Here is a 22808-nt window from a genome sequence, read left to right on the forward strand (position 1 = left end):
CTTTGTTTTTCTTTTTACAATATCCTAATTGCGGGGCTGGGATTGTGGCTCAGCCGTAGAGTATTCATCTAGCACGTGCGAGGCCCTGGGTTTGATCCTCAGCACTATATAAAAATAAATAAAGAAAATAAAGATATTGTATCCAACTTACAACTAAAAAATAAATATTAAAAAAACCCCAATATCCTAATTGGTGTAATTTAGACTGTTCACATTTAAAGCGATTATTTATTGAACTACTTGGGTTAATAACTACCCTGTTTGTATTTATTATACTTGACATTCATACTTAATTTTAAATTCATAATTTTATTTTATTTTATTTTGTCTTCAAGAGAACCCTTTCAAAACCTATCCTGCCTGGGACGCGTTATGCAAGTACATAATGGAAGAAAAGCATCACATCAGCTCAGGCCGGTAGGAAGGATGCAGGGATCCAGCAATGCAATTCTAGGATGCACGCAAGGGTCCGGTCTTTGCCTCAAATCCGCCCGACACTGACATACAAGTGCTCCAGCCAATGAGGGCCTTCCTAGAGCCTAACGCGGCCCTCAAGGGGCGGGACTCCCCGTGCCACTTGCGTACCGGGAGTGCGGCTAGGAGATTGCGCCAAGCCCCAGGAGGCGTGGCTTACGTGTCGGCGGCTTCCCGGTCCGGCTGGGCGGGGTGCTGGGTTGCCAGGACGACCGTAGCGGGTTAGTAGCAGAGTCCTTTGGAGACTCCCGGCGCGTAGAGGACTGAGTACCCGTGGAGAGGTCGTTCGCAGTGGCCGCTTCCCGGTGGTACGTGGGGAACCGCGCGGACAACAGGATCCTCTCCCCCCCACCCCCGAGCGCTCTGGTGTGTGACAGGCTGCTCCAGCTGAGTCCGGATCCGGGGTGGCGAAGGCGCTTCGCAGATCCGCAGAAAACCTCCTGGCGGGTCGCCCGCCGTGGCCTGCAGGCTCCGCTCCCTCCAGGCGGTGTTCATTTGCTATCAGGGACTGGATTTGCTGCCATTTAGAAGCACCTTAAAAAGGGGGCGGGGGGCTTTGTGAAGAAGGCTCTGCGCATGCTGATTGGCACAGCGGTTATAGGGAGTGCGCTGCCAGAAGGGCCCAAACGGTAACAGCGCTTCGTCTTCTTTGCAGAACCATGGGCAGCAAGAAGAAGGAAATTGCTTTGCAGGTAAGCCTCAAGGGGCGCTAGCTTCCAGCACTTGGTTAGGGTTGGAGGGTGGTGTGGTGTGGTGTGGAGGGGAGGGGAGGGTGCAGTATGAAAATCATGTTCTCTTTGCTAGCAGTATGTAACGGTATTCTAGAACTTGAGTTTTCTACCCTTATGTCTTAAAGTTAAAAAAAAAAATTATCTCGGACCCCTCGTGATGACAGACTTTTTATGCATAAATATATATAAACAAAATTGGGCAAAAGCTTTTTTGCTTATAGTGCACATACAACCGTAAGGACCCGAACATGCGTTATCACAAATCAAAACTAAGGAAAGATCATCCAGCATAATTCCCAGGTGATAGTTGAACTTCTTTGCTGAAACATAGTTGCAACTTGCATGGAGAATATGATATAGATGATTTTGGGCATGGCTCTGTACCTCTGTGCTTTGTGCAGATTTCTCCATCACTGTTCTCTTCGCTTATTAACAATATGCTTTGAGATGTATTATGTGATGAGCATTTGTTATACAGAGTGCCTAACTTCATTTGCACTTAAGACAAGTAAAACTAAGTTTTTTTGTTACCTCTTGTTTTCTTCTTGGTCCTGGACAGTAAGTAGCAGGTAATTCTACAGCTATGGTAAAAACATGCATGCCTGGGCCCTGGAATTGGGAGAGAGGACTTTGTCATAAGATCATTGAATGATCTGTAATATGGGTACATTTAAAAATAAGCTTTAGAATGTCTCATAAATCAACTGAACCCCAAAAGATACATGCTTAGGCTGCAGAAGCCAGATATAGTTCTTGAAGTTTTCTCTAAGTCAATTCTGTGATTTAAAATATATTACATAACTTCTCTGGGCTATGGCTTGCCCATCTGTGGCTTGAGGGTGTGTGTGATATCCCTAAAGGTCTTCTGGCTTTGCTATTCTAGGACTCTGAAGGTGGGAATCTTCTGTCTGTAGTAGATTCTGAGCACCTTGCCCTCCCACTTTTTCTGTGTGTATCATTTTTTTCAGCGTATATGAGCCCCATATCCTTTATATAAATGGGGAGGGGAGGAATACATAACTTGCAGAGTTGTAATGAGATTCTTTTTTGGAAGTTTCCAGATCAGTCTGAATGCTTTCTGTGGTTTCTCTGATGTTATTGGCCCGTATGATTATCATCTCATAGGTTTATGTCCTATATCCCCATTGGGGGTAATGTGTTAGCAATATTATTTTTTCATGTGTATTCCTCAGAGCTCTAAGTACCATTTGCTGAGGAGAAGGGGGAGCAGCAGCCCCTCCCCACTCACACCAAGGAATCTGTGCATCACCTACTATAAAGTAAACCCCTTGAAAGCAGTGCCTAGGGTCTGCCATCCTAGGAACCCTGTCCTCTCTCTGGGTTTCCTTCTGTGACTAAGAATCAGAAATGATAGGATATTGAGGCAATCTGTTCAAAGGTGTTAACACATTTCCCATTATTTCCCTACCAAATGTGGGGCTTACTGAAGTTCAAGTAGTTTCTATTCTGTTCTCCTCCTGCCCTTCTTCTAGGGGTGAGATTCTTCATCTACCCAGAGTCCTGGACCCAGAGGTGATGTAACTCATTCCATGACAGGAAGGGCCACAGAGAGTTTGCAAGTGACTTATAGTTGAGCCTCTGGGCGGGAGTGGGAGCTTTTCTGATCTCTCCTGTCATTTGCCCCAGGACTGTAGTTGTGCCTCCAGGATGACAGATGTTTAAGGCTCTTACCTCTTTTAAGGAAACCTACAGTATGATATTGTTCATGTGCATTTTAAAGACACTAAGCAATTTTATATCCTGATTTTTTTGGTCATAGAAACAAAAAGTCAGGAGTATGCTTTCTTATAAAAAGAGACTTCTCACAGAGGACTTGCAGATGTTACATGATTCCTGCCCTTATTACAGATAATGTATCCTATCCTTTTATAGGAATACAGACTTTAACATACTTGTATTAAAAACAATTTGTAATTTTCATGTCATTCCAAATATTAATTACAAGAGGAAAGAGAGTGATTTTTTTAGTGCAGGAGTCTGAGAGTAGCATCTTGTTCCGGTGGTTAATCGGCAGATGGAAATTGTGTATCACCTAATTGGATGTAAGGAGAGGAACTCTCTTCAGCTTCTCTAATACTCCAACCAATCTAAAGATGTACCACCTGAACCTAATCAGCAGGAACTAGACACACCATTTTACAAAACAACTGGCATATAGTTTTTAAAAGTTTTGATATTTTGAAAATAAAAGAGTTAAGAATTATTCTAGGTGAATTGATGCTAAGAGATTTGACTAGTGTGGGATTCTGATTACCTCCTTTGCTATCTAGGACATTATTGGGACAATTGGTAAAACTTTAATGGCATGTAAGGATTAAATGTAACAGTATATCAGTGTTTTTTTCCCCTGATGTTGATGATTTTATTGTGGCTATTTAGGATAATGTATTTGGGAGTGATGGAATATCAGGCTAACAATCTACTTTTAAATATCAACAAAGTATACCCCCACACATTCTTTATAATGTACTTGCAAAATTTCTGTAAGTTTAAAATTGTTTCAAAGTAAAAATACATTCTGTATAATTTATAAAAATGTCTACTATTAATGAAGAGGGATAATATGCACTTCTCCTTGAATTCCATGTCTAATATAAACCAGAACTCTTTTTAGATAAAAGAAAAAGAAGTGAATGAATGGTAATAAATTCAATTCTTAATTATTTGTAATACTGAGTGAAAATATAAATTGCAAAAGGAAAGCTATAGTATTATACTGTTCATGTACATTTTAAAGACACCAAGAAATTTTATATACTGTTTCTGAAGAAATAACATGTAACATTTTTTAAAATGCTAAGAATAATATGTATCACTCTTAGTTTAGTGTTTTGTTTTTTTTTTCCCCCTGGGGGAAAGAAACAGGAAGAAAGGGAAGGACTAAAGAAGATTGGGGAGAGAGAACAACTTGAATGTATTTCTAAGTATTTTGGAAAAAGACAAAAATTCATGAAATTGTTTCCCCATTTGTGCCCTCGGTGTTACAGCATTTGATTCTCTGAATTTAGGTCAACATCAGCACCCAGGAGCTTTGGGAAGAAATGCTGAGTTCCAAAGGACTAACTGGTAATTCAAAATAAAATTTATTTTTTTCAGATCCATTTTTTTCAAGAATGTTGATTGAAGTGTTGAGCCATAAAGAGAAGGCTGCAATAACCTTTTCCTATAACCTTGAGCCTCATAAACAGCCAGGTGCTTTCTTTGTGTCTGTGTGTACAGTAGTTCTCCCCTTGTCTGTGGTTTTGCTTTCTAGTTTCAGTTATCTGCAGTCAACCACAATTCAGAAACATTAAATGGAAAATTCCAGAAATAAACATTTCATAAATTTTAAAACACACACCATTCTGAATAGCATGATGAACTCTTACATCATCCAATGGGTTGATGGGACATGAATCATCATTTTGTTCAGTGAATCGACACTGTATATGCTACCTGCCTGTTAGTCTTTTAAGTATCCTGCTTAGTTATCCAAAAGACTGTCATGGTATTGAAGTGCTTATATAATGTTGGGTACTATCTGAAGTATCAGGCATCCTCTAGGGGTCTTGGAACAAATCCCTGAGGAGAAAGATGGGTATTGTATTTATATCTGGCTTGAACATCATAAATTTGGTTCAGGAAATGAGTCAGTACTGTCAGAAAGCAGGGTTTCCTTATTTTAGAGCTGATTGTCATTCTCAGGGTTGTTTGGTGTTCAGTTACAGAAACTTCTTCTAATTACCTGAGGCACAAAAGGAGAATGCATTAGAAGGAAAATGGGGATCTCTTGGAACTCTCAGATAGGAGGAAGAGCCAGGCATCATAAGGCACTGGAACCAGGAACAGCACAGTAATCACTAGGAAGCAGCATAGCCACTGCCCAGGGGCCTCCTTGTTCTTATCCTTCTTGTATCTGTCATCTGTTGCTGCACAAAACTAGTGGTTTAGAACCACAAACATTTATTATCCCACAGTTTCTGTGAGTCAGAAATTCAGATGCAGCTTAGCTGGGTGCCTCTGGCTCAGGAGTGCAGTTGTTGGAAGGTTTTAAAGCTCAATTTGGGGCAGATTGGCTTCTAAGCTTTTGGCCAAATTTAGAAGGTCCACTTCCAGGTCCACTTGTGTGGCTGTTGGCAGGATTAAAATCCTCACTAGTTGTTGGCCAGAGACATCAATTTCTTGCTATCAGTTTCTCCATGAGGCTGCTCTGGACATGGCAACTTGCTCCTTTAAAGCAGGGCTCTGGGAGCGCATGTGATGGAAGTCAGTCCTTGTTAACCTAATCTTTAAAGTGATATCCTCCTGCCCTCTTCTGATCACTAGAAACCCACTAGGTCCAGCCCAGGGAGTACCAAGAGGCTGATCTTTGGAGACATCTTAGAGGTTACTACCTCCCTTGCACTCATTATTCCTTTCTCTTCCTCTAGATAACTTTCTCCAGATTACTTCTGGGCTCTGTTATTCTCTGCATGTCTGCTTGTATCTGTTCTTATCCATGTTTCTGCACCCCATTTGGATGACTCTTCCACAATTGAGAACTCTTGCTCTCTTGTGACTTGATCTGTCTTCCCAGCCCCTTCCCCACTGCTTCCTGAGCTGAGTCCTGGGTGCTGACATTTTCCCAGAACATGTCACATGATTCCCCGCTTCTTCACTTTACCCTTGTCCCTACTCCCTGGCATATCATGACTCATCTCAGCCTGTTGAGAGCTTTCTCCTTCCCAGACCCAGCTCCAAGGTAGCCTCCCTGGGTGAAATCTTTGCGGAAACTTTGTATGGTTCAGGAGCCCCTGGACTCTTGTCAAGCCCCTCACCCCCGTCCATGTGGGTGCCATTAGATTCTTAACACCACAGCCCTGGCTCTCTCATCTCTCATCTATAGCCCACCTGCCCAGACCTGGGCCAAGTGGATGCTAAATAAATGCTGGTTGCATTGATCCATTTGTGTGGGTGTGAGTACTGCCACACGCTCCGATTTGAGGAATTATATAAAGCCTTTTCAATGGTGCCAAGACTGAATTATTGTGTCCTGTCTGGGCAACTGGAACCCAACTCCAAGGTGAGACAACCACTGCTTGTTTCTTCAGCAGCAGTGATTTCCTGATAATTTCCTGCATGCCAGCTACCTTGCTAAGCACCAACACCATACCAAACACTGATTCTGCCAAGCCTGCTCTAATGCTCTAGGGCCTTGTAGGCAGCCAGGCTCCTCCTGGCCCCTGATCATTAGGCAGCTCGCGCACACGTGCGCGCACCCACCTACACACACACACACACACACACACACACAGTATAGATGCTCATTCTCCCTGGAGCCAGCAGAAACTTTGCTTCCAAGATCAACAACGGTCTTGGGAGTCTTCCTGTGCTGGCTCTTTTGCACCTGCCTTCAAACATGCTAGTCTAGTCAGGTCACGCGGTTCAGGCACTCTCATCATTTCTGCCCTTTCTTCCAGGGGTCTTCTCCATTTTGCTTCCTGCCTTTCAGAGTTAACCTCTTAATGCCCCTTCCTCTCCAGCATCCCTCAGGCCCCACCTGACTATCTCCTAAGTTGGTGGAGTTTGTTCCCATGGCTCCTGCCTAGAGCCAAGGAGAATGAGAGGGGACTAGAGGCTGGTAGAAGCGGCAGGTGAACTGTCGATGCAAATACTCCCTGGGGATTTTAAGCTGATTGGGGCCCACTGTCTTTCTTTGCAGTAGAACCTGCCCTCCTAGCTTGACTCAAATGCTTTCTTGCCTCTGCCCACATCACCATGGAGTGTTGAAATCCAAACATTGGTCAATTGTGAGTCCTGTTCTCAAGCCCAGCGTCTGATCCCTCCACCTGGACACTGAGGAGGCCAAAGGCCCCTCTCTGCCCCTGCTCTCCTTCTGAGTGTCTGGTTGTCTGTGCAATCTCTTGGTTAGCACCAGAAAACCAGCCCAACTAGAACTAGTTCAACATTCCTCATCCCTTCAACTCTCTCTCCAACTCCACCCAGGTCTTTTTCTGCCAGACTCAGAGGTGGAGTCCCTTTCACACCCCTTGGTGTTCATCCACATCTCCACTTCCTTTTGCAGAGGTTGTGGTCCCCACCTCTTTGGCCTCTCATCCCACTGCAGCTCCTGTCTGGCTGCCTCCTCTCCCACCCAGCCTAGGTCTCACATTCTGCAAAATGCTGCTGCCTGCTGAGCCAGCCCTTGCTCTTGAACTGGCGTGTCTTCCTCCTTTCCAGGAGCAGCTGAAAGAACGTGGGCTGTGACCTCGGACAGCCCGGCGCAGTATTTGGTTCTGCTAGGCTAGGGATTGATTATGTCTCCTCTAAAACTCCAGTGTTGAAATTTAATGGCCAAAATGATGGTATTAAGAGGTGGATCCCCGAGGGCTCTTCCCCTCAAGAATGGGATTGGCACTTGATGGAGGGAGTTTGTCCCTCCTGTCCTCACCTTCCAACACATGTGAACACAACAGCTTTCACCAAAGCTGCCAGTCCTGGTCTTGGCCTTCTTATATTCCAAAATTGTGAGAAACAGCTGTCTGTTGTTTATAAACCACCCTGTGTGGAATTCTTACCTTTGGCCACCAGCTTCACCTCTATGAACTTCAGTTTCTTCATCTCTATCTTGGGATGATTCTCAACTCAGTGGGCTTTTTGAGAAAAAAGCAAAGCACAGATGCTTGCTTTGGCTCAAGAAAAGTTAGGTTCCTTTCCTCTCTGAAATTTACTGTGAGTCCTTCCTTATGGCCACATAAATCCAGATGGAGGTCTTCAAGTCCACATCTCAGACTTCTCCAATGAGCCCCACCACCATTTCCCATCACACAGGCCTGGGCAGGTCTGGTTGGGCAGGCAGCCCAGGGTTCCTGAATTCCCCCTGTGTATGCCTGGCTGCCTAGGCTTTGCAGCATGCTTACTTCTCTGCCCATGCATGGCCAGCATTTCTGCAATGCCCAGTACACCTGCCCTCCACCCAGAAGGCTGCCTTCCCTGGCTAGTACAAAATGGTGTTAATGCTGTGCCACCAGAGTCTATGCTTAATTTTAGTCATGAAAGTTTGTTAGAGTAATCGTACTCACTTGATGTGAAAGTATGGAAATATAAATCTGCATTAAAAAATTAAAAATTGCATGCTATTAAAGCTAGTAGACCTAATAAATTATAAGCAATTTTTACACTATTTGCCTATAACTCTGTTATGGTAGCTGTTGAATGGAAATACCCACCTGTATGGATTAGGCACAAACTCTTAAGTGGTGAGGCTCCTGGAAAACACTCCTCTACAATGTGGCCTCCAGTAAGTGACAGTCTAACTCTTGCTGCTGCCTCCTGATTGGGCAGTTCCTGCATATATCTGGTACACAGGAGTTGGTTGAGCCTGCCTAGCCATGACACCCTCTATAGATCGGGATCAAAAAAGATAATGGAATCCAAGTTCCCATCTCATTCTCCAACAAGTTCTCTTTGCAGGAGAAAAGTACTGATTTTATAAAATAAATTAAATTCTTTTACTCAAAGCAAATGGCTTTTATCAATCAGGGAAAAGTTTAAAACTGTGTTTACTCTCGAGTAGGTGAGTCAATTATATGCTGTCTGGTCATCCACAGTAACCTTCATGGCTCTTCTTTTGGAACAGATGGTTTCAGTCCAATTCAGATAATCATTGAGGGTCACCCTGTGCCAGGTTTGACCCTGAATGTAGCCTGAAAAATCTGTAAGGTAAAGAGGCCACTGTAAGAAAATTATTTTCTGCCATACTTTCTTCAATATGTTTTGAATTCAGAATACTGACTTCATAAGAACAAGGGACAGTGGTTTCCATGCTCCCTCACAGTCTGATGGAATAAAAAACTCCTTTAACCATTAAGTATCCCTGCAAACAGATGAGACTTGAGGGCATTAGAATGTATGGGAATGGCTGTGCCTATCTGGAGGGTGGGGTGCCTGCTGACCCTGCTTCTTGGCTCCTCACAGTTGTTGATGTCTACCAAGGCTGGTGTGGCCCCTGCAAACCTGTGGCAAGCCTCTTCCAGAAGATGAGGATTGAGGTTGGCCTGGACCTTCTGCACTTTGCATTAGTAAGATTCCCTCCAAACAAAAGGTCATAAAACACTGTTGACATTGTCATGATGCCTTCTAATTTCTTACCCCTCCACCCCCTGCAGTCCTTTGGGCTCAGGCAGTCTCTTATGCTGTGTGAAAGGAAGGAATCCATGTCACTCCTATGCATATACTCCTGGTCTCATGAACACTATTGATTGAAACATCACTTTCAGAGCACCATGTTTCAAGATTTCCAACCACTGTTTCATAAAGGGGAACTTATAGCAAATGCTTGCTTTGTTTCATGTGTGGAAATGGAAATAAATTTCAGAGAAGTGTGCAAGAGACACTGTTCATATGCTGCATGGGTTCAAGGTTCACAGACAGTGTAGACAGGAGATAATATAACATACACTGATCTCTCAAGAAGTTGGATTTCCAGGACTCTCCACTTGGGACTCTCTCCTTGGGACTCAGACTTGGTGCTTCTATAGCAAGGGTGTTGCTGATTGGCTCACCTGGGGGATCTGTGGTGTCTACATACAGTGGGTTCATCAGACATCAGAGGCAATGTCTGAGGATTTTTCATGTCTGCTGTTGCCAGTCATGGCCGCAGAAGGACACCAGATGGTGGAGTTTCCTTGGACTGGTGGAGCAGCTGGGTGAGAGAAAGAGAAAGTCTTTTTCCTCCTCATTAGACTCTTTAAGGAAGTACACTTTTCACAATTACCAGTATATTGACAGGACAGTTGTGATTAGAGCGAGCAGCAGGAGAGCAAGTTGGGCTTCACCTGGGGAGGTTGGTCATGGGGGTATGGAGTTCCCAGGGCCCTGTGCCCAGGTCTAGTGGGTGCCTGCTGACAGTTTGTCTTCTTTAGGCAGAGGCAGATTGTCTTGATGTCCTCGAAAAATACCGAGGGAAGTGTGAGCCAACGTTTCTGTTTTATGCAGTAAGTACATTTATAGAATAAGAACTATTTGATGGTTACAGATTATTAGCTTTCAAATAGATGCAACTCGATGTCATTAATTGCCTCAGACCTGGTGACACATACCATTTTGACCCTGTTTAGGACAGTGGCCTTCAGGCCATCCCTACTCCCCAGGAAAGAGAGGACACAGTTCTCTGGTGGTCACAGTTGGCTGGGGCAGCCATCCTGACTGGCCGTACGTGGGAAAGAATGAGACTCTCAAATATACATGCTCCTTCTTGGCTCCTATACACTTTAGACTATGGATTCACTCTCAGAGCACAGGGTTTGAAGATTTCTATCCTCTGTTCATAAAGAGGAAATTTTAGCAAAAATGAATACTTCCTTATGGGGCAGACAAGCTCTGCATTCATCTTTTCAATCATAAAATGTGAAGAAACATGAGAGACTATTGAGGAAAGCTATATGGCACCGTGTTCTGACAAGCTAATGTGGATGTCTCTGAGTGTGACATCCATGGCCCCACTCCATGCCCCTTAGGGCCCAATGTCACATCTGGCTTCCCAGGTTGAGGCCAACTGCTATACCTGAAGGAAATGGAATAACAGGCTATTTCCAACCCAGTCCAGCCCCCCATTGTATTAAGAAAAAGTGGGATCTTCTCTCCCAGGGCTCCTGAGAGCCAGGCCAGGGTTGTTAGTTTGGAAAACATAGGCCTCCTGGGCTTGTTACAGCCTTGCAAGTCTTACAAGTTGGGAAACATAATGAAACATTAGAGCTTCAGTTTTCGGTAGAGACTCAAGTTATACCATGAACTGAGATTTGGGGAAGGGAGGGATTAGTGGGAAGATCAGAGATGAGTGTCTGTGGCCACACCAGACAGAGCTCAAGCGCAGGAAGGGGATTATTTTCACAATGGTTTGGCTGTGTAAGTCCCTGGTGATGAAAGCATATAAACCATTCCTGGCTGGGTGGGAACACAGGCCACAATCTCCAACTCTGTTATAGGTCACTACAGGATGGCTGGAAATATAAGGGAGCACATGGCCTTCCCTCTCTCCAGATTCACTCCTTTTGGGTACTACTTTTAGAGACTCTTGTAAAGTGAAAGCAGAGAATTCAGGCTCACCCTAAACCTCCACTGTGAAGTCTTCCCTGACTGCCCCAGCCAGTGTTGGGAATTCTTGTCCCAAGTTCCAAACACCTTATAAGTTCCCGCATTAAAGTGATTATCTTATCATAGCCTAATTGTCTATTTGGAATGATTACTCCATCCTTCATTCATTCAGTGACTATGTCTTTTCAAGTTTAGTGCCTATTCTTTGCCTCTGCCTGGGTGCTTGGCATAGTAAGTGCTCAATAAATATTTGTTAAAAAATAGGCTATATGTAAGTCACCCCCAACTTTTTGTGTACTGTTCCTCCTTTAACTAACTACCAGTTGCCCTGAAGGAAGCTTTGAAAGGAGGGGCACAAGGTGGAAGGTAGAGATCACAGTGAGAGATTATTTTAGAACTAAGAGCAGACCTGAGGAACTAAAGCAGATCTAAAGCAGACTTGACTTTACTGGGAAGGGCCCCAGAATGTGGCAGAAGAAGTGAATATCCCATGTTGGAAATGGGTGGTAGAGGCTGTGGGCCTGGGGTCTATGGACTTTGACCCGGGCATACTCTTAAACACTCCCAATGTTGAAAGAGATTAATGTGTGAAGAGGCTCTCAGTGCGGTTTATTATAGGGAGGAGAACTGGTGGCTGTGGTCAGGGGAGCAAATGCTCCACTGCTGGAGAAGACCATCCTCGACCAACTGGAGGCTGAAAAGAAGGTGCTAGCTGAAGGCAGAGAACGGAAAGTGGTAAGTAGAGGTCATTTCCACAAACAACAAACTTATGTCTGCTTGTATGGGGAAGCCAGCAGTCTCCCCATTCCCACCTTCACCTGATTTTCTTGGAGCTATGAGAGGAAAGTTTCATGAATGTCCCACATTGGATCTGTTCCTCACTGAGAGTGCACAATGCTGTGATATATCTGCATTTTGAAGCCTTTTAAAAGCTTTCCCCTTCAACCAGGACCCTTTAATTTCTTTTATTCATTTTTCTTTCACCCTCCACTTCAATATTTAACCATTAGTTCAGAAAAGAAAATAAATTTACAGAATTGAATAGTGGTATGTTAGTCAGATTTCTGTTACTATAACAAAATACTTGAAATAATCAACTTAAAAAGTGGAAAGGTTTATTTTGGGTCACAGTTTTAGGGGCTGGCTTCAGTCCATGATCAGTAGGGCATGTTGCTTTTGGACCTGTGATTAGGCAGCACATTATGATGGAAACATGCAATGGAGGAAACTTTCCCTCACAAAGACAGAAAAGAGACATGTTGTCTCACAATTCCCTTCCAATGATCTAAGACCTCCCACTAGGCCCCTCCTCTTATAGATTCCACTACCTTCCAATAGCGCCAAGCTGAGGACCAAGCCTTTAACACCTGGGCCTTTGGGAGACACCTATCCAAATGATAACAAGGAAGAGTCTCCCACTCAGCCTTGGGGTAAAGTCTCTCTGGGTGACCCATAAACTCAAGTTCCTGAAGGTTTTATTTGTAATCCCCTTAATTTAGAAACCAAGCTCTGTCATTACTATAAAAACAGGATCAGCCTAGCTAGTGATTTTGATTATTTCCACAATAACACAGACTACACATTCTTCACAAATAATTGTCTGCTTTTGAAAACCAACACACAGAGAGTATTTCCAGGTGCTTTTGCAATCTGCTAAACTGCTCAAGTTTTCTTACTCAATTCCAAATAGCAAAGCTCTTTTTTAATGGAATGAATTAGCATTGAATCATATTTTTTCCCAAACCAGTTTTCTTCAAGAAAGAAATCTGCAAATGCTTCCATTCTTATGTGCCTCTTCTGGGGAACAATGATCTCTCCCTTTACTTCTCTGCACTGTTTAGCCTATCACTTAACGTTTACTTACAGTTTAATTCTTTCTCTTGCCAACTTTCTATTTTTCCTTAGTTTCTACTTAATGCTTGTGAAAAAAGGCAGACTCTAACATTTAAGATCAGCATGAATTTCTTGGTCCTCTCTGTGTCCCATCACCCTGCTACTAAAAAGGATCTTATAAGTCTCCAGGACTTTCATCACCTTGCCCTTGCCACTTGTTCCACCTTTCGTAGCTTTATTTTTTGTTGTCATTTCTGTAGGGTTTTGAAGGTCTTACGGGTAATTTAAATTGGCTAACTATTTTCTGTTCCTGATCAATTTGTACTAGATTAAAGATGAGGCTCTTTCTGATGAAGACGAATATTTTCTCCATGAAAAAAATGATGGAGAAGATGAGGACGTGGGTGAGTGCAGAACCAATGAGCAAGGCCAAAGGCAAAGGAGGTTCAGATCTGATGTGAGTAATCAGGTCATTGAGCTATCTGGACTCTGGCAGTATTGACCATGAAATGTCTCCAGTCACCTGAGTTCAAATGTATTGTGGTCAAATCTCCCTTCTGCCCTATAAAAGCATCTTGGCTACATTTCACAGCTTTCTGATCATGCTTCAAATATAACAAGCTTGGATTTCGTGGCAATCACCAGGCCTCTGTTAAGCGTTACATGGAGGGTAGAACTGGTCATGCAAAACGATAATGCTGGTGTTTCCTTGGTCCTTGGCTGATCTGGAAAGTTCGAGTTTCTATTATCATCTCTTTCTCAAACATCAGAAAACCTTCCCTACCCCCAGCTCTGCGCCCTTCTTCCCTTACTACTGAAGCATCAACTCATTTTCACTCATGGGCAACTTGGCTGGCCAGTGAAGACAGCTGGGAGTCGGGCTACTGTTGGGAAGGCGTCTTTTGGTGGCAACTGAGATGCCAGGGGAACCAGGATCAAGTTCAGGAACTGAGCTGATGACAAATGGAGGGTTTTTTTTAATGTTTTATTCTAATTTGTTATATATGACAGCAGAATGCATTACAATTCGTATTATACAAATAGAGCACAATTTTTCATATCTCTGGTTGTACACAAAAGCAGGTTTTTAAATTATTATTGCACAAAGTAGAGAGACTGTTTTTAAGTGTTTTTTGTTTGTTAAATAAGGCTATTTGAGTTGGATTCTAACAGGGAAGGAGTTGTGGCTTAGGAAAGCAAAAAAACTTCAAGTGCAAAAAACAAATCAGCCATTTGACTCTGCAGGAAACATTCTTTGCCTCCTTTTTGCATTATCTCCTCTTTCTTTCTTCCTCCATGATTTCCTCCCAAGTCTCTCCAACCTGGAAAACCACATAAAACCTTGTCTTTGTCCTGAGCAGGTCTCCTTCGCAGCCAAGCTTCCTGAACTTTGTCCACACTCTTGGGGCCACCCCTCACCCTCCACTCGTGCTGGACCTGCTGCATTCTGGGTGTACCCATTGCTTCCTGAAAGGGTGCCCACAGGGGGCACTGGACCTGCTCGGTGCCAGGTTCATATTCTGTGGGATCTCCCTGCAGAGCAGGATGATATTCATAGCATCTTCTCCTTGAAACTGTTCTCTCTTTTGGGCACTAAGGTATCATGACTCTCCTCCTTTTCCTTCACATCCCTGGCCCCTCCTCAGCGTCTCCTTCATTGAGTTCCATTGAGTTCCCCTAGAGTTCTCTAGGTCCCTGCTTCGGCCGCTTCTCACTCTACCCTCCAGGTGGTCTTGTGAGTCAGCCAATGTATAATGGAATTTATTATAAAAGACTAAGTGCTCATAGCATGTTGGTAATCCTGGAAAAACTGACAGGTTTGATTGCTTAAAATGATTTATACTGTTGGGTTTCTGTCACTGTAACAAATACCTGAAATAATCGATTTATAAAGGTGAAATATTTATTTTGCTCACAGCTTGGGAGGTTTCAGTCCATGACTTATTGGGCCTGCTACTTGTGGGCCTGTGGTGAGAGCACAGCGTGGGAGGAGAGGGGCGCATCCTTCAAGGGCCCCACCAGGACCCCTCATACAGGTTCCACCATCAACCAATAGTGTCACAGACTAGGACCCAGACTCCACTTACCCAAACCATAGCACATGTATTTTCAGCACCTTATTCAGATTTTAAGAGCCAAAGGTCCTCCTTATATGTAGATATTGTTTTGTTTCACTGCAACATAATCAGTATAAAGACTGAGAAACAGAAAATAGATGTGAGGGTAATGCTGATCCTGTGGAGAAAGCAGGTAATACACCAAGGCCACAGAAGCAGGAGTGTGATGGAGATGGGCTTGTGGACATACTTTGGTTTCCTTACAGACCTTTCCAGAACCTGGCCTAAGCAGTGGACTCTTTTCTTCTCATTGCTACATCTGATTGGATGGGTGGGCACTGACTGAAGGGCAGCCAACCCGTGGACTAGCCACTGGGCTTTGGGTGGTGCCTTGGATCAAGAAGATGAGTTCACTGGTAGAACACTGGCTTCTCTCAGGAAAACTTGAACTGGGAGAGGACTGAAGCTGCAGTTTGGTAGCATGTGCTGGAGCTGGAAAGTCATGCTGATTCAGGACTTGGGGCAGCCATACTTACCACATGGCAGGAAAGGTTCAAAGAGGCAAAGACAAGGAGCCAGCAGAGCGGGGAACATGACAGATAGCAGTTAGAGGCTAATGGGAAGGGGTGAGGATTCCTGGGCCCGTGTTGCCTCTGCTCCAGCACCCTCTGTGCAACTCTGTTTCCAGTCCTACTCATTGAGTTGTTTCTGCCTTTCTGTTCCTAATTTCTCAGTAGTCCTCTTACCTGTGTGTCCCCTGATCCAGGGACCAAGTACTGTCCCCCACAGCCCAGCTGAAGTTGAATTAGGTGGGTGCATCCACTAGAGTTGGGGTCTGCAGGGTAAGCAAAGAGGCCAGGGGAGAGAACCAGGAGCTCAAGCCTTGGCCTGGAACATGGTTTGCAATGGAACCTGTGTAGAGGCTGCACTGTCCCCTCAAGTGATCTCTTAGTGCCTCAAACACCAAATTCTGACTGCACATCCCCTGGCTTATTTCAGTGTCATCAGAGGAGACCTGTACCTTGGCAATCATTAAGCCAGATGCAGTGATCCATGGAAAGACGGATGAGATTATTATGAAGGTAAAGGAGAAACACTTACCAGGCACGACTGTCCTCATTTCCTCTCTGTTGGATAAGTAGGGATGGGGTAGCAGGCAGTGGATTCCTGCTGAGGAGAGGAGGATTCCATAGGGTTGGAACTCAAATCTGATTGGGACAGATGCTGGGGGAATGAGGGTCCTCACTGTTTTTAAAGTTGCTTATCTTTATTTTTTTAAAATTTCAACTAATTTAAATGCACATTTGGATTTGATTTACCCTTTCAGAATACTTATATATGTTCTATAGATCCAAGAAGCTGGGTTTGACATTCTAACAAACGAAGAGAGAACCATGACCGAGGCAGAAATGCGTCTTTTCTACCAACACAGAGCTGGAGAGGTCAGCTCATCTGCTCCCATATGCTTACCACGTTCTCCTCCTCCAACATTATGTCTATAGATTAACTGTAGTTTGAGAGATGATAGAACATTATGAAGGACAAGGATATGAATAGCAAGTGGGTCATGAATTTGCACTCAGAATCACAGTCATAGCTTCTATCAGTTCAAGGAAAAGATTTTGACACTAAGTAACAAAATAAAGAATTTACTAGATAGGTACTCTGTAGCTCACAGAATTAACAACAACAAAAAAAAATTGAATGAAGTGTTTACCAGGAAGTGCTTGGAGAGAAGAGGAATGAAGGGAGCTCAGAAGCCAAAGCCTCACAACACAAAACTTAAGACAACCCAGATTCAGCTGCTTTCCATTTGCTTTTACTTCAGACTCACCTCCTTGGGAGTCTAGTTGACCTAGCAGAGGCCACAGCCCCTACCTCTCAGGTTAGAGGTGCTTTGGGGGTGCTAAGCATCATGGTTGTCAAAGTAGGACCAAATGAAATGGAGAAGAGCTATTCCCCAAAGAGGAGCCAGAGCCTTGGTACTTGAAGAAGGAAGAAGGATTGAGAAGCATCTCAAAACAACAAAACACTTAGCTACATCCCACCCCTTGGATTTGCAGCATCAACATAATTTCCATATATCTGGTCTTCAAGGCTCACCTTTCTGGGTTCTCTGGGGGTGGGAGGTCACTACCACCATCTTCCCCACAGCAGGCAGAGATGGCCAGGAAATGGCTAAGTGTCCACAGGCACACACCAGCAAGGCTGCTCACTGACTCCCTCTTATCCTATGGGTAGGATGGATTCGCTGACCCTCTTCAGGCCCCAGTATACCCTGCCCCATGTCAACAGTTTTCCTTCCCTGTGCCCAGGAGGCATTTGAAAAGCTGGTACATCACATGTGCAGTGGACCGAGCCATCTCCTTATCCTCACCAGGACCAAGGACAGCGAGGATGTGATTACTGCCTGGCGAACCCTAATGGGGCCCTGTGACCCCTGTGTGGCCAGGAGGGAGCAGCCTGAAAGGTGATGTCAGCAGCTGTGGTCCTTCCATCCATCTCAAAACCTCTACCCCACTTGGTGTTCAGTGAAGAATTGTGGGTAACGAAGCTCTCTGTTGACCAGGAGACCTCATCATTGTTATAAATTTGGGGTGACCCAGACGCCATCCCCTTCTAATCCAGTGCCCAGTCTTCCCTGAGCACCCCTATGAGCTGGCTCCTCCCCTCCTCTACCCTCTTCTAAAGGTTGCTGCTAGATTGGTCCAATGGTCCTTGGTCACCATTCTCTCGTCAGCCAGAGGGTCCCACCAAGTGCTTCCAGAATACAGATTTTGGGGCCCCATTCAAGCCTGTCAAGCCAGAGACACTGCCGTGTGGCCTGAGACACTGCATTATAGACACAACCCCTTCCACCCAGGGTGTCCCAAGGCCCCTGAAATCTGGAGTACCCTGCCCGCACATTGCTCTGAGTTGACTTGGCTTTCTCCTTGGCCCTGTGTGTCACCAATGCCAAATCTGCATGTCTTAGCCTTTGAAGCTGAGAGGACCAGACAACAGAAAGGAGCTTAGCAAGAAGCCAAGGAGCTGCAGTCGGACTTACAGTTGTGAGGGGCTGAGAGCATTCATATAAAGGCAGCTGGGCTAGTGAGAAAGCCTGGGGTGTCACTAAAGCAAGTCCTTCTGAGCCTCAGTTCTCTCATCTATAAAATGAGGATATAAGTAAAATAACCATCACTGGAGGACAGAGGCATTTAGAACACTGCTCGACACACAGGAAGTCCCAGCTAAACAGTTGTATCAAGTGCATGGTAGTAATATTGACAACATGGCAGCTCAGTGCTTACACAATTACACCTGTCTAAAATGGAAATACCAGGGTTTCCCCTCTGAGGGCTTTGGTGAACTGCAGGAGATTTCTGCATGTAAAACACCCAGCTGGGGGTCCAGACCACTGCCAGGACCAAATGAATGTCACCTACTGCTATTGTTCTTGGTATCTCTACAAAGAAAGCAATTTCACAGAAATGCAGAGTGCTGATTTGTATCTGGAAATCATGTTGCCAGAAAGCAAGACATTCAAATGAAACAATTGTTTCTTTCACTTTTTACGATGTCCCCAGTCTCCGGGCTCTGTATGGCACAGAGATGCCCTTCAACGCTGTCCATGGGAGCTGTGACCGAGAAGATGCCAGCAGAGAGCTGGCATTACTCTTCCCCAGTGTCAAGTTTTCAGATGAAGATGTGGAGGCCCCTCAGGGTAAGTCACCGAGGCAGTATGTGGGAGACCAACCTTGGTGAATAGGAGTTTGTGACTAAGTGCTTGGGTGTGTGTGGGACTGGTAATCATTTGGTAACTAATTCAAAAAAATTCTGTTCTGAAAATATGGGTCATCAGGTAACTTGGATATGAATATTAAACTGTCTTATATTTTCATAGAGAAACAATGATGCCTTTCTGTACCTCACTACATCTTTAGTTTATCTTGGAATCCTATTTTCACTCTAAAGGCATTTTGTATTTCTCTGTGAAAACCACTGGGAAGGTCTTAGCAACTTAGTGAAATCTCCTGCAAAAACCGGTGTTGCTCCTGCATGTCCCCTGTGCTCCGCCTCCCCCTTCCTGAATCCCCTAGTGGGCTGAGAAGCAAGGGCTGCAGGGGAGGGCCCTCTTCCTGGAGCCCACTGTGGCACGAGCTCCAGGTTATCTTCTCCATGAAGAGAACTCAGCCTCTGGGAAAGGCAGCCTGAGTCATCACCACCTCCAAATCTGGGTGAGAACCCCACAGGGTCCAGGGTGCATGTGACAGCTCATGCCACCAGTGGAGGAATTGGCCAGCACTATTCCTGTGCCCAAGTTACATCTGCATTGAGCCTGCAGTGAGGTGGAAGGAGCTGGGAATATCCACATGAATGTTCTGGGAAAAACCAAAGGACATGAAGGTCATTCTTGGAGAAGGCTGCATGCAGATCTGAAGTGTAATAACCTATGTATGTCCAAATGTTTGGGCTTAACCCAAGGTATTTGGCTAAATGTTTGTTATGCTCATGGTTTCAAGGTCTCAAACCCAGCCACAACAGAAAGGTGGACAGGGGCTGACCTGCACTGGCCCTTGTTGAGTCCTTGCCACTGCCCTGAGGTGACTATTCCCACTGGCAATTGAGGAACAGGCTGAGTGCACCTAGAGCCTAGGGAGTCTGAACCTGCAGGGAAGTGTGACTGTGTGTGGATCAAAGACCCAAGCCACATCCAAGTACCTGTTACTCTCTAGTCATTCCCCGCTGGGGCCAGCTTTCCCAAGGACCTGGCCTGGGACGGCTTATGATGCATTTCCTGTGTGTTCACAGTCATGGGACATCTTCATCCACCTGAGGGATGACTGGAGGCATGGAGGTGTCACTCAGAACTGAGAGGAGGGTGAACTCACTGGGGTGCTGGGGAAGAGTATTGGGAGATGTCAAACCTCACTTTGGCCCCAGATGATATTGAGCAAAGAGGACAGTTCCAGAAGGAACTGCCTACCACTTTGAGGGTACCTGATTGGAATGCTGCTCCTCTGCCTATTTGTTTTGATGTGTCTCATCTTCTCAATTCTGGGGAGCAGCATGTGCCTTCACTTACAGCATTTCTGCTAAGAAAGCATGGGGGCAGGGGACAAAGGTTCAGGACACGATGATACTGTATTTGAATCCTGGCTCTACTATTCACCAGCTAAATAACTTCTGGAAAATTACTTACCTTTTCTGGGCCTCAGTTTCTTCATCTGTGAAAATGGAGAGATAATGATATGCCCATTATAACCCCAAACCAATAACTTTGTTTGGGCCCTACTGTTGAAGGCCATTGCATTCCCATGACCTTGTGCTGCCTCTGAATGGAGACGTGCAAGCCCCCAGTGCAAACCAGCATCTGTCCTGGGCCCCTGCATCAAACAATAAGCCCAGCAGAGCTGTCAGAAAAGTGGGATCTACTGTTCCAGAGCCCTGGGCACACCTCCACAGAAATGTTGCAGAGACAGGATGTAAAGCTTAGCCTGGTGACATATCTTAAGTACTCAAACAGATGTTATTTGTTCTCCTAGTTCTTTAATTCTAAGACATATTGGGACCCCTCTGCTGACCTCTTAGCCTGACACCTAGCTTCGTCCTCAGTGATATGGTAGCTATTCCTTTCCCTGTTTCTTTGCAGATGGTGGGTGGGGCAGGGTTGGCTTCACAAGTCCTGCAGAACATCTGTCATCCCACAGGCACTGAAACCAAAGGAGCAGCAGGTGCCATGGAGGTGCTTTGCATCCCTGAGGATGTGGACTGAGATGCTGTGCTGCTCTTCTGAGCATATGACCAAGGGCAAGGCCACAGGGCCATGAGATGTCAATACACTGGAGCCTGCCTGGAAGGAACCTCAGAATAGGAACATGCTTTTATAAGCACCGATGCTTCCTTGTTTACCTGTCTTTGTGGAAATAAAAAATAGCATATTCTTTCTCCTTATTAAACAGTATACAGAACACATTCTCCCACATCCTGTCATCAGGTTTTAAAAAACAAATAGGCATCGGTTACTGTACTCTGGTGTCATCTTAGAGGATACTGAGCCACATGGGGGCAGTGTCTTCCCAAGAGTAAACCTCCTTTATGGTTAAACCATTTTAGATCCCAACCTGGTAACTATGGACTTAAAAGTAGTGCAACAAGCCAGGGTCTGACAAAGGCAGCTTCCCAATGTGGGGTCAGGTGTCAACTGGCTTTTGGCGGGGCCTCCTGCTTCCTGTCCCAGTCATGCATGGCCATTCAGTGCTGCCTGATCTGCCCACCTGAGGTTCTCCATGCGTCAGGGCACATTCACCGGCAATACTTGGAAGTTACACGTGGAACCAGAGTTCACCCAGTTTACTCGATATCTCCCTCCCCAGTTCTTTGGCTTCTGATTTGGCTAAAGCCTAATTTCAGACTTTAGAGCTCTGAATGGGGCCCCAGATTGCCTTCCACTGAACTGCCTGGGTTAGCTGTCTCTCCAGGTTCTTCCTTTGAAGGATGCAGGGTTTTAGTAAAAAGTAACTATTAGCTTTCCAGCAAATATTCCCACTCCCTCTTACCAGCTTGTTCTCAGGCTATTTTAAGTTCACCAAGTGCAGGCATCCTCTGTCGTTTCTGAGGAAAAGGCTATATTGTTTAAAACCAAGAGGAAAATGCCAGCAATCTCATTTGCTGGTTTCCCCCAGAGGAGTCCACTCTTCCAACTAAAAGAAGTTCTTTACATGGGCAGTTGGCTCCCAGAAGACAGCTCTTCACAGGGACATTACATTTCCTGTCAGCCTAGTGTGAAACTGTGCTGGTTCTGGAGAGAAATGGACAAGCCTGGCCTGAAGAACTACGGTCTGAGACACTGGATGAACCCTACTGTTGAAGGCCATTGCATTCCCATGACCTTGTGCTGCCTCTGAATGGAGACGTGCAAGCCCCCAGTGCAAACCAGCATCTGTCCTGGGCTCCTGCATCAAACAATAAGCCCAGCAGAGCTGTCAGAAAAGTGGGATCTACTGTTCCAGAGCCCTGGGCACACTGCTCACCATGGGGCTATGCTCTTCCTTTGAACATGGGCTCAAGTCTGTGCCTATGACAGAGCTGGCAAGACTTTGGGCTTTCATACCACAGGTGTCAATGTGGCTCTGAATGAGTTACCTGGAGGAGGAGGTGCACAGAGCTGATAGCTATCTGATCTTCCCAGACGCCAGGAAGTCAAGAATCTCCCACCACTGGTGACATGAGAGATGCAGCAACCAGGGCCTCTGAAAAGCAGGTGACGGGAAAGAGTAGGTGGGGAACTGAGACTCAGGGTGAGAAGCGTTTTTGTCAGTGAGAGGGATCTTTAACATCCCCAGAAAACAGACAAGAAGGTCAGGGCTGGGCAGGGGAAAAGCAGGAAAGGTACTAGGTGAGACGGTCAGAGTGGGAAAGGTGGTAACCTGCCCCTTCCTCCCATTGTCAGAGGCTTAGGGATGCTGTGGCTTCAGCATTGTAGGGAGTGACTTTTCTAAGAGTGCATAAGGAATGGGGGATAGGGTAAGGGCTCCTGAGAGTGGCTGTAAGACCATTCCACTCTCAAGGGGACAGTACTCCTTTGTTAAGACCCTGGTTGGTCCTGATTTCCTGCCAGAGGCTGCTTTGGGCTTCATCCCCTAGATGCAAGTGCTTG

At 45.2% G+C, this 22808-nt stretch overlaps 1 protein-coding gene across 5 annotated transcripts; it reads left to right on the forward strand.

Moving 5' to 3' along the window:
* Positions 1-687: 687 nt before the first annotated feature.
* Positions 688-21222, forward strand: Nme9 (NME/NM23 family member 9). Of its 5 annotated transcripts, none has more exons than XM_076868742.2 (12): positions 688-840; positions 1130-1166; positions 4235-4292; positions 9162-9265; positions 10109-10180; positions 11898-12014; positions 13441-13516; positions 16169-16251; positions 16519-16611; positions 17485-17639; positions 18736-18872; positions 20860-21222. In XM_076868742.2, exons 2-12 carry the CDS (start codon positions 1134-1136, stop codon positions 20922-20924), a joined length of 993 nt encoding a protein of 330 aa, XP_076724857.2. In that variant the 5' UTR covers positions 688-840; positions 1130-1133; the 3' UTR covers positions 20925-21222. The 5 variants fall into 5 exon arrangements, with proteins under 5 accessions (XP_076724857.2, XP_076724855.2, XP_076724858.2 ...); XM_076868740.2 differs by having other exon boundaries at positions 688-782; XM_076868743.2 differs by having other exon boundaries at positions 688-782; positions 9162-9235.
* The last annotated feature ends 1586 nt before the right edge of the window (positions 21223-22808 follow it).

The sequence above is a fragment of the Callospermophilus lateralis genome, chromosome 10 (assembly GCF_048772815.1).
Source record: "Callospermophilus lateralis isolate mCalLat2 chromosome 10, mCalLat2.hap1, whole genome shotgun sequence".
Taxonomy (NCBI): Eukaryota; Metazoa; Chordata; class Mammalia; order Rodentia; family Sciuridae; genus Callospermophilus; species Callospermophilus lateralis.